Genomic DNA, 12,420 nt, shown 5'->3' with positions numbered 1-12,420 from the left:
TCAATTCAACAGCAGAGCTCTCTGCTAGCCTCATCTTATAGCATAGTCATACACAAACCTCTGTGTGCATATGGTGTACAAGTAAGTGTGTATTCATGTGTGTACTAAATACGCAGACCAAGCTCCTCTTACTGCGTTGTGCGTTCTTTAACTGGTGGTCGGCTCCAGGGGTGAAGCTAACTCATTTTACAGAAAGTGTGGTTTGTCCTCATATTTAGCACTGTGAGCTTTCACTTGTGACCTTTCCTGTGCCGGACACGAAAGGTCTGTAAATGACCTCAGGTGGCATGAAGCTTGGCTCGCAGAAATACACAGTAATGAGTAACACACGTGAGTTCAAAAAGAGTGACACTTTTTAAACAACTTATAAATAGTGTCGCAGCTTCACTCTGCTCAGATCAGCAGCCAATCTGGTGTGATTTTTCAGTCTTAGCTGCTATATCCATGATTCTTTTAAAAACAGATCACAAAAAAATATTATGCATATGGAACAAGAGAGACACAGAGACAGGACAGTTCAGCCATCTACTAAACCACTTGCCAGTCAGATGACCTGAGTGACCCTATTTGTGGAATGTCCTGTTTCTAGCAGCAAATCACTTTACAGCTCCAAAAAGCCCGGCACTAGAAACTTCCCATCATGTCTGACCTTACAGGCCATACAACATAACGCACCAGGCACACTGGTCTTGGTTCTCACTGGGAAGCTACAGTCTGTCACAAAGTAGCTTTTGGAAGCATCTGAGGGAGTGCTTATTCCCCGACATGCTCTGAGCTTGAACCAAACTCCACATCCTCCTGGCAATTAGTCTTTACATTCACTCAGCCCTCACAGTGAAACAGACAATGGAGAGAAGAGAAAGAGGGAGAAGTGAGGTGTTAAACATTGGTGATGAGTCTCTGCGTAAGCCTCTGTCACACTATAGAACTGCACTGGACTGGATTGGACTGGGCTGGACTAGAAAGGCCTTGCTTTCCTTTATGAGATAGGCACAACACATGTTATACAACTAGTGTGAAATCTTAACTTTGTCACTTTAGGGTGCAGCCACTGACAACACAGGACACACTTTTGTGTACAGGCTTAATTTGGTCTGTATTCAATCCATCTATAGAATGCAAACACTCAGCACAGTGGGATCCATTGTATGTCAAGGACCCAGAAATAAACAACAGGATAGAAAGCACTAGATGGAGATGAAAGGTAGAAGAAAATACTGGACCAGCTCCCTGCCAGTGTGTATGTGTGTCTGTGTGTATGTACGGGGCACTTCAGACAGAGCTGTGCCTGGGTTATGTTTGTTCCACTGTGATCTTTGGCAGCATAAAACACATCAAGGGAGGAGAAGAGATCCAGTGACTCCTAGTAGTCATATGAGTGAGCTAGATGCCTGAGCTATTGTTGCTTAACCTCCTCCTCCGCTTGAGAACCGACTGTACCCTGAGAACGAACGTTTTCTGTTCCTGTTTCCTGCTGCACTGCAACTGATAAGACTACTGAACACGAGCAAGCCCCTCTTACACATATACATACAGAAAATGTATGCTAAATGACTACTTTAACATATGCACATTCATACCATCTAATTCACACATTTCGACTGGACACACCTGAACGTTTTACACGAAGTCTTGCACAGAAAATACAGGCACACTCAAAGACAAATAAAACAGATGCTGGAACCCAGGCTACTGTAGCTCTCAACACTGATGAGTTCCCTAAAGAGTGAACTTCAAATCACAGCGACATCTAACAAACAGCACAAAGCCAATAACTTGGGGGAGAGGAGAAGCTTGAAAAGCAGTGAGACTTGAGACGCTATCAGGCACAAGACGGCTCAATATTTAGCTATTGGAGTGAACACATGGAGATCAGAGACATGTCTTTTTTTTTCTGCTGACATTATTCAAAAGGCTATGCTATGCTTTGACTATGGCTGTGTCAAGTCCTATCTAAGTGTACAGTAATTTGTGCCATCTGTCTGCACTGATGGTAGAAGCTTGGCTCGCCTTTTCTCCCCCTGCATGGACAAAGCACAGCTCTTTCCACACTATCTTCACTAGAAGTTTGGTGTGTTTAGGTGAAGGACAAAAAACTAACATAAGCAATAAGAAAGAAGACATTGCTGTGGAATGCCTTCCTGCTCTTATATGGGTTGCCTACACCTTTTCTTTCTTTCTTTTTTTTTTTCTTGGTTCACTTCTGGAGTGTACAAGAATCCTTAAAGATTTCTATATCATAAATAGTCAAAACATCAACTTTTGATAAAGCATTTATCCTGGGGATCCATTTGGAAACGCTGTCTGGGAGCGAAGCCTATGATAAGAAAGGTACTGTGTATGTGAGAGTTAACTCAATCATTAGGGGCAGAAACACTAACATGTGACATCTAGGTTGGAGCCAATAATGTTTAAAGGAAGGAGAGGAGGAAGCACACATGGTGGGGTCTGTAAAATCAGATGGTTAAAATCAGTTGTTTGTAAAAGTCTGTTTACAGACACACAGACATTCTGCTATAAAATTGCTGTGACCTTTCCTCCTTATCAGGCAATGACTATACACAAGCATCTAAAGAAAAACAGGTCATATCTAAAAAGAGTGATGAGAAGAAAAAAAAAAAATAGAGGAGGGGAGGAAGAGGAAGATACGATAAAAATCCAACATATTTGGGTCTGAACACGTTATGTTGGTATTGTCCCCTCTGAGTGAGCAGCCACTGACAGCCATTAAAAGAAAGTCTTGGTACCAAAGTGCATTTATCCTGAGATACGGACCAAGGACTGGAGAGATTTTCATGGCTAAACCATTAAGGTCCCTTAACAGAAGAGCAAACATTTGGTAAGCACTGGCCCACTACTAGGACCTATTCATTTTGAACCAAGCAAAAGTGCTGGCATGCTTGCAACTCTGGCCCCATATCGGTCTGGGAGACAAAAAGGAAACAAAAAAAAAACAAAAAAAAAACCAAAAAAAAAACACTAAGTCAGCGTTTGTAATATATCAACCTTGAAATGGACCTTCACTGTCTGCAGTGCCATTGCCCTAACCTCAGCCTGAACTGAGCTGGAGCCATTGGAGAGACCAACTTTCCTGTTGACGGTTAAGCTGAATGCCTTTGCTTGGGAAAGAAGCCTGTTGTAACTTAGATTTTCAAAAAAAATCCCAACTCCACTCAGCTGTAAGACGCCAGTGTTCACAGCTGTAACGACCACTCTGCAGCACTGGAGCATCGGCTGCAACCGCACTGGGCCCAGGTATTGACTGGTGGTACTCAGAATTAGCTTTATCTGGAGCACAAGATATTTAGTCTGCAGTGCCTGGCTTGAGCCCTGTGAACATTACATGCTATCACTTCCACAGAGCCTGAATAAGAGTTATTGCGGTTCTTACGGTCCAAGACATTCACTCATTGATTTTCAAAACTTAGAATGGCACAATAAAAGAGCCTCCATTAAAGTCACGCCCTTAACCTTGTTAATGAATGCCTGAAGAACAAGCCAGTTGCACAGTCAGACAAGATCAGCTGTGCCAGACAGAAATCCTTTCACCCCAGAACATAGACTACATTCAGTTCAGAGACTAATTGGGCCCAGCAGATCCTCTATTGACAGCATGGATTTTCTACTGCTCTGCAGTCACTCCCTGCCCCCTGCAACATCTACTGGAGGTATAAAACATGTGCAATGAGCAGAATCACTTTGCCATTCTTCAGTTTTTCAACCTTAATCTTTGAAAACAAATGTATGATTAGGTTTGTACGACCCTCCAACCAAGGTGGAGCAAGGGGGTCATCGAATGGCAAGATAAATATCATGAATAACAACATCATCAGTAACACACAACTGGATTCAGAAAACAATGGGCTGTTTCCAAGGCAACTGTGACTCAAGAGGAAATAAAAAGACTATTCCTCACATTAACTGATTGTTTCACACCTCCCCCCCCATGACATCACCACCGCCACTGTCCTGGTCTTAGTGATGTTAAAAGCCTACCTGAGACTGACAGAAGAACTGTTTGCCACAAACAACCCAAAACCTTGTGCCGTAGGTGCCATTCTCCAACAAAGACACCACTTGCTGTCTCTGGAACCTACAATATCCAACCTCATTTATTCAGCAGCCCTGACTGTTGCGGCAAGATATGCACCTGCCAAATTTCTGTGGCAAATATAACTATACAGTAAGCCTTGAATAAAATAACAAAAACCTGACTAACTGGCCAACAGAATGAGAAAATGGGAGTTAAATTACAGATCAAATACATTCAATGCGTTTTTCTTTTCCCTATTCATAAAGATGAAATGCCTTACTTCAAAACAAGAAGATGACCACTGAAAAACATGGTTCCTACCTACAGTACTGCTGGCATGATGGCAAAGCCTAGGTTTAGTATTTGCCACGATAAGAAGCTGCGCCTACAGAATACTGATGTTTTTTTAGCACATCTTCAAGAAAATGGAAACAGTCACAGAGATTTTATGAAAACACAGATATTTATGGCATCGTGGAATGAAAAAATACGTCCTCTTTGAATAATGCTGAACTATTTGAAGACGTTTTCATATCAAAGTCTGTCATTTTGTGATGCACAGTCAATGTTCTTTTGATTTGATGACATTTTAATACTGGAACCAGTGTCGCCAGTCAGAAAAGTGAGACCTCTAAAGAAGCACAATGGCAGCTATAGTCTTCCTGATTATAGAAGATCTGCTACCAGCACAAACAGTAGGGGTGTGCTGTATGGTGAGGGGTTGAATCTTTAAGTTTGGCTCTGGATGTCAGTTGGAAGACCAGGCTCCCTGTTTAGTCGACTAGTGAGGTTTCCCAAAAAGTCGAAGAGTGAGCAAGGGTGGGAAGTGTGTTGGTGGCATAATATTCTCCAACAAAACCTTTAATAAAACCACTTGGCTTTGGAATACCACTCTCTTGAGAATGATCTTGGCTATGGCACTGACATGGCTGTTGCTGAAAACTGCACTGGAACTGATTTCCACCAACCACAGTCAGCCATTTTACAGTGGAGATTCCCACCCTGCTGGCAAGGCTCTTGACCTAATGGACAAGTGCACAAGGTGCTCTTTCAGAGCCACAGAAGCAGCAGCTAAGGTTGTGTTACCCAGGAAGTGATTGATCAGTTAGTTTACAAGCTCCAGCTTTGGCTAAAGTGGAGCAGACAGACAGACTGACATAGAGTAAAAGGTAAAAAAAAAAAAAAGATGAAAAGAAAATAATAAATCACAATTAAAGATAGTAGCTTGTGTCTCAACACACATTTCCCCCAAATCCCACTGGTCCATCACTCAACCCACCTGCCTGTCCTGCTCTAGCTATGAGCAGGATAATAATATATCTTGTATTTAAATATGCACAAAGCCTATACAGGCAAGGGAACCACCACATAGGAAAAACAAGATACTACACAGAGCAGGGAGAGATGGAAAAACACTCAAAAAAAAAAAATGAAAAAGTGAAAACAAAATCAAAGTTACATCATACAAAGGCTCTGGAGGTTATTAAGGTGAAGGAGAGACATTGAGCGCTCTGAACACTTACTGTGGCCAAGACCAGACCAGACTGGGCCATGCAGACAAGAGGGCATTTGGAGCTGGCATTCCTTCAAACTAAATAAACATCAAATTTTAATTAGAATATCCAGTTTGCAATTCTTTATTGGCTAATTTATTTAAAGATGAAAGACTGTTTTTCCAAAATCACTAATGGAGGGAAAAGCAAAAAAACTTTTGGTGGTTTTGATTGTGTGCTAAAAACATCTGTGAGAGAAACACAAAAAATAAAATAAAAGCTCATATCAGCTCAAATGAAAATAATTTATAGATTGTTCCAAGATCCAGTTTAGATTTGTGGCTCAGAGGTCTGACCTTGTGTTTGGAAGGGCAGGGGAGGGTCTGGCCTGGTCTTGACACAGTTTAGGCTATGATGTGTTGGGTTTGCCATCCCTGCCTACATGCCCATGCTGAAGGCATGCAGCTCGCGGTGGAAGTGCTGGGTGGGTTCTGACAAAACCAGGCTGGAATCCAGGCACGGGTGCCAGACACGGCCAAGGCCCAGGGAAACCTCCTTGACCAAGTTGTGGACCGGGTTGCCTTCCATGCACACTGACTGGTCGGGGTCGAAATCGATGCTCTCCTCAGAGACAGTCAGGACACGAAGGCTGGAGCCTCGAAGCCGAGAGATGGCCACCAGGTTGTGGGACCACACTGTATAACCTACAGAGAAGACAGGGAGGTAGGTCTAGCCTGCACAAACTTGTACATGTCCAAAAGAATCACTCGAAAAATCAGCATAAGGTACAGCAAACACATACTAAAATCACTTCATAGCCCTGAAACAACAAGGTGAACTCACCATGTATTACTAGTACAGCCAGCTGAGTACATCTCCAGGCTAAGAGGACCAAGGGGTCTTCATTGCGATTGACGCTGAGGTCAGGGAAGTCGGGGTCGTCCCTCAGGAGCAGGAACTGAGTAAGTGTTTTGTTGTACTGCTGAGAGATGAGCTCCAGTGTGGCGTCAGTCACCAGCGTGCTGTAACTGTCAAGGTGGAGGCGCTCCAGAGGAAGGCTAGGCTTCAGGACCCTGAGGAGCTCTGAGCTGTCGACCTCCAGAGCCATGATATACACTCGCAGGTTGGCACTCACTCGAACCTGGGGGCAGGGGGTGCTCAGGTAAACTTGACTGATGTGCACGACATGAACTAATGCATTTAAACAATCACATACATCCAATCATCAAAAAATACAGGGAATATAGCACAGACAATCACAGATAGTTGCTGCATTACCAGTGCCTTCCAATCATCCTCCGTAGCTGTCCCTTCCAACGGTTTGAACTCTAGGGCAGGACCATTCAGCAGTAAGGAGAGGCGATGCAATGGCGTTCGGCGTGTAGACGCCAGCAGAGCACAAAGCTCAGATGTCAAGTCAGAGAAATCCAGAGCCAGCGAATGAAGATTAGAGAGACGATCCAACTCTGATGGTGAGATGAGGGGACCTGAGGACAATTCAAGAGAGCTGACACACTGCACTGTGCTACTCCTACTGTTTCTAAACTTTCAGGGGACTATTTTGTGTCTACCAAGGTTGTGAGATGTGAGATGGCAGACTAATACATACCTAGCTGGTGGTCCAGTAAACTGAGGTGCTGCAGGGTCTCAGCTGAAGGATTTGATAGACAGGCTAAGGAGCAGGGAGTCACCAGACCCAGCATGAAGCTACAAGATAACCACCTCAGCTGCCTGCTATTAGACAGAAACTCCATGAATAACTGCTGGATTCTGCAGAGAGCAGAGGAGACAGGCAACAAAGAGAGGAAAGAGAAAAATTTGTTTAAATTCACTCTTCCAGCATGACTACAGCTTCTTACAAGGTTCATTTAACATACCCCGAGACCTGCCCATGGCAGAAAAATGAAATCTAAGACACATTATAAAATAAACTTTGAGAGTAAAGAATAAAACAGGATAGAGACTAGTATATAAACTAGATTTGTATGTCAAAACAATCATTAATGATGGATCACATTTGTAAAATATCTATATGGCCGAGTTCAGTTGTTTTTTAAATTTGAAAAATTTCTTTAATATAAAAATTCAGCTGGTGCACATTAGGTGTGTGTGTGTTGATCTGAAATAATGAAATAATAATGCCTTATTATTTCGAGGTGATCTGAGAAAGCCGGAGCAGTGTGTTCTCATGGGCTGAAGACAGGGAGAGAAGCACTAACTGAAGGTCAAAAGATTGTACGGTGTGTAGAGTTATTGTTTCCTTTATGCCTCCTCTGCTCTGAGGAAGCATTGTGTGCATTATGAATCTTGCCAATTATATGAAGCGAGCAAAGGATACATAAGAGCTGCACCTGGAGACTGTTTTGTGAGAAATAGTCTTTTGGGAAGAGTGCAAGAAAAACCAGAGACATGGTAAAAGCAACAAGTACAGAGGCAGGGGAAATATAGAGCTGAGGCACACTTGGTAGGAGACTCGGTATTACGCGCTATCCTTGAGCTATAAAGGAATCAATACTGCTCATTTGTCTAAATCCTGTGTTAATAGGTGTATGTTTAAAATGCCATGACAATTTCGATTCAACTGTTTGGGGACTGTAGTTTGTGCTGATGAGTAGACCTATAAAAATCAAAGTGAACATTGCAGCTTTATTTAATTGAGGTTCATTAAAACAGTTAGAAAGCCTTTACATTGCTTCAAATCCTCCAGACTATAAAGGTATGGGTCGACATTTTCACGTGATGCCAACCACCTCCTCACCCCCTGAGTTACAAAACAAACCCACACTGGTTGCTATGAATGAAAAGTACTGTGATACAGAAAGAAAGGATTGTCACTAATCTCTGAACAGGCAACAGTCTGTATATTGAAGTGTGTTGTGAAACTGTGAACACATACGTACATACATGCATTGCTACATAAAGTCCGTGCTGGAAGAATTCTGGTGTCAACAGGTTTTTTTTTTTTTCTCCCCCTCAGACCTATGAAGATAACTTTCATTTGACATCAGATTCCCAAAATGGTCGATCAGAGCCAAGTTTGGCAACTTTGCATGTTGGCAGAGGTTTGTGTACTGGATTAATATGAAACATGAGATCATCATTGGCAATTCTCGACCTCTAAACTATCCTGTGATCCTCAGCGTCTACACCCATGGAGTGTGGGCTACATTATGCCAGCAGTTGGTTGACAGAAAGCAGGTCACATGCATTGTGTGTGTTTGATCTGGACATGATGTGTACTGTGCTGTGGGCATGCTGGAGATGTGTGGGTGTGCCCTCTGAGTGATGACAAATTGGCCTACACATCTCTGCATTTTGTAAAATAATTACAGTTCTGACACAGTTCCCCCTCTTTGACAGAAACAAAAAATAATTTCTGAGATATTACAGAAAGTTCTTTTTATGTTAAATGTGCTTACTCATTGATCTTTTTGTCCCCCTGGTGAATTTGGTGCAGGTTAGAGCTGTCCAATAAACCCTCCTGCTGGAGAATACAGGTGTCTCCATACAGACTCAGCTTCTGCAGGTTTCTAGAGAATGGGAGAATGGGGGAGAGAGAAAGAGAGAGAGAGAGAGAGGCAATGATGAAAAGAAAAAAAAAAGAAAAGACACCGGATGCTCTATTGATTTAGAATAATAAAGCATCACGTTGGGTGGAAAACTTTGTCACGGGGTCAGTGAAACATGTATCATAAGAAAAACAATAAAAACACAATTAACTTTTTGTAGTTAAACTCTTGACTGGCTCACTGGAAAACAGAACCAAACGTAACCATGCAATATCCCATATAAGAAGACAATTATCTGAAATGGATTGTTTCATTGCCATCTGTTTGTTCTGTCAACATTTGTTTAACTCATTAGTGCAGCAAGTTGTGTGTCTGGTTTTTCCCTCTGTTCCTGGAGTTTGTCCTCCCCACAGTTGCTAAGTGCTTGCTCATAAGAGATTTGTTGGATTTTTATGTAAAGTGCCTTGAGATGATTTTATTGTGATTTGGTGCTATACAAATAAAATGGAAAATAGACTTCATATAAAGGTTGACTAGTAGTGAAACTGTGGGTGTTTTGTGCTGAGTTGTATGCACAGAATTATGGCAGTACTGCACTTTACTGCACTGCTGTCTAGAGCACTTCATACCCTTATACCCAAAATAGACTGGTCAAAATCAAGTAGCAGACTATGTGCCAAAAGAAGGAGCTTTGACAAGCAGTTAAGAAAAACACAGAGGTCACAACACACCCGACTACCTTCATCCAAACAGGCTGTCTACATCTGTTTTGACACTGACGTTCGGAAGATCACCAATGTAAGCTGTTGGGAAGAACTGTCAACCACATGCATGGTACAGATTCATATGACACAGACCTACAAAGTAATTTTGATACATCTCATTTCCTGCATATCCGCTGAGAGCTAAGTTTCACAAAATGCCTCTGCAGTAAAACCATCAACAGTCTCATGCAGCTACTTAGTATGTGAATCCACAGATAAAGGAACAGTGGCATGTCACTTGTCATTGGTTTGAGGATGCTCCAGTATCAGTGGAGTTAGACCAATGTCATCTGAAAGCAAAACTGACTTTTTTCCCTACTGGGAAAAAAACAAAAAACAAAAAAAAAAAAATTAATTGCCGTTTAGTGGGACCTGATAGACTGAACAAGGCCTACAGCAATTTGATTAATATTTGAGTTCCAATGCAGACTAGGTTTGCAGTACAAATGTCCTACTTAACAGTATGAACTAAATACTAATGTTCATGGCCTTCTGAGTATACATGAAATCATCTGGGCTGACAGGCAATGATACAAGTTATGTACCAACACATGCAACCTTGTTTTATTTCTGAGTTGGCTTTTTAAAGATAAAGTACAACCTTCCCCAGATTGGATGCTGAAGCCATGTCACTGTAATACAGCGTTTAAAAAAAAAAAAAAAACTAGATTTCCCCATATTCAAAAATAAAACAAATTCTGCATGGATGCTGACATTTGGATATACCAGCCCAGTAACAGGTTAGAGACTGCTCAACATGAATGATTCAGAAAATAGAAAAGGTTTCAGAGCAGTCAGCACAAATAAAACATGAACTGCACAGCTTCTGGATGAGTGCTGCTCCAGTGCTAGATCCCTGTAGAAAACACTGGAGAATGCGGGAGAAGATCTAGTACAAGCTCTGCACTATAATCAGAAATCTTAGCATTCAGTGGAAAGTTTTACAGAAGGGAAACTTCCAGAGCAGAAAGTCCGTGTGGTTTCATGTAGCTATCCTGGACATCATCCACAGAGTGAAAGTGAAGGTGACTTTTGTGGCCAAGTACTGGGACCTATACTCGGAATTTGTGCTCTGCATTGAACCCATCCGAAAGTGCACACACACAGCAGTGAACGAACACACACCCGGACCAATAAATGAGCCAGTGCTGCGGCCCTGGGGAGCAGTTGGGGGTCCGGTGCCTTGATCAGGGGTCTCACCTCAGTCGTGGCACTGAAGATGGACAGGGCGCTGGCTATTCACTATAGCCCACCAATAATTCAACTTGAGAATCGAAACCCCAACTTTCGGGTTACAAGTCCGACTCCCTATCCATTAGGCCACGACTGCTCCTGAGGCATCACAGCTAAGTATATATGCACATACACTGTACAGGTGTGTGTCAGTGCTGATATCAGCAAGTCACAGCCCCCCCCCACCCAAAAAAAGCCAGTGTTGTATCGTATGTGCTGGTGCGGCGAGCCCACTGTACCACAGACAACAACACAGCTGTCCACAGAGGAAACGCGGAGAAGCGTTTGACCTGGGACTGACACATAGTTACATCATCTACACTTCGTTACCTGATGACTGGCGCTTTAAAGCTAAACAGTAAACTACATTCACAGTGTCTTCAGACACTTTATTAACATAACGTCGACATTAGCGCCTCAGCAAAGACCCGATTACGTAACTCCTAATGTCAGGGTTTGTTTATAGCTAACCGAGCTAGCTAACGTTAGCTGCTAGCCCACTGCGACGCATCCGATCCTGTGAGATTCAAACAAAAGTAGAATGTGTCCCGTTAATTGCTAAAACCGAATAAAAATAAACACAGACCAAGACGTTTTGGGGCCAATTCAGCGTTACCTGTTGTTTCGGATGCTGGTGAACACACACAACACCTGGTCCAAGTAGGTGGCCATGGCGTCTCTCCATCGCTCGGACAGCTGAGGGTCGCTATCGGGACCGGGAGGCTGGTCCATCCTGGCTGTCGACGGGTCATTGTTCAGCGGGCTAATGCAGCCTCCCACCGGTGCGAGTTCCAGCTGGAGCTCCCGAACGAACGAACCGAACTTCCGCATGAGAAACTCCAGTCTGGAGGTCTCCTCGGAGCTGGACCCGCCGCCGTTACAACCACCACCGATCCGCATTTTGAGCTCGGTCCACAGCGCAGGGTAGAAGAGACACTCCCTCCATCGTGAGCACACGGCCGAGGCCCGGAGCTTGTCTCGGTCGGACAGAAAGGAGAATATGTGCACAATAAGCTCGCTGGGTAAAGCCATGGCCCCGACACCCCCGCACAGAGCCATGGCGAGCTAAAAAAGCCGCTGTCCAAAGCCCGACCAGATATAAAGGAATGTTTGAACCGTTCAAAACAAATCGGCGCTGCAGCGGCGGAAACAGCGGTGAAAACAAACCGTCTCTGGGCTTTGCCTTCAATACTACCGGACCGCACCACTCGCCTCCAACGCACGGGGAACAAATCAATCATCACAAATACTACAAAGGCTGTCACGTGTTATTGTGTTGCGTTTGGTTAAAGACCATTTTTTTTATCCAGACGTATTAAGAATTTGTGAAATTTTCGCCAGATTTCTGATACCCTATGTCTTCATAACTGGCCTTTTCGCGTTAATGG

At 43.2% G+C, this 12,420-nt stretch overlaps 1 protein-coding gene across 1 annotated transcript; it reads right to left on the bottom strand.

The window, feature by feature from the left end:
* Nucleotides 1-5,457: 5,457 nt before the first annotated feature.
* On the bottom strand, nt 5,458-12,204 carry fbxo33 (F-box protein 33). Its single transcript, XM_026307715.1, has 6 exons — nt 11,649-12,204; nt 8,946-9,056; nt 7,136-7,296; nt 6,805-7,013; nt 6,370-6,667; nt 5,458-6,230 (listed from the first exon to the last, which is right to left on the bottom strand). The coding sequence occupies exons 1-6, from the start codon at nt 12,089-12,091 to the stop codon at nt 5,965-5,967; spliced, it is 1,488 nt and encodes a 495-aa protein (XP_026163500.1). The 5' UTR covers nt 12,092-12,204; the 3' UTR covers nt 5,458-5,964.
* Between the last annotated feature and the right edge of the window lie 216 nt (nt 12,205-12,420).

Source organism: Mastacembelus armatus, chromosome 22 (genome assembly GCF_900324485.2).
Source record: "Mastacembelus armatus chromosome 22, fMasArm1.2, whole genome shotgun sequence".
Taxonomy (NCBI): domain Eukaryota; kingdom Metazoa; phylum Chordata; class Actinopteri; order Synbranchiformes; family Mastacembelidae; genus Mastacembelus; species Mastacembelus armatus.
The sequence above is the reverse complement of the archived record's forward strand: the minus strand, read 5'-3'. Positions and strand labels throughout refer to the sequence as shown.

Bases quoted from the DNA above. Each gene is read 5' to 3' on its own strand.
- fbxo33 (XM_026307715.1), bottom strand. From the start codon at position 12,091: ATGGCTCTGTGCGGGGGTGTCGGGGCCATGGCTTTACCCAGCGAGCTT. The intron at 9,057-11,648 runs GTAACGCTGAAT...CCCATTCTCTAG, and splicing joins ACCAGCATCCGAAACAACAG to AAACCTGCAGAAGCTGAGTC. The intron at 7,297-8,945 runs GTAAGCACATTT...TGCTCTCTGCAG, and splicing joins GGGGACAAAAAGATCAATGA to AATCCAGCAGTTATTCATGG.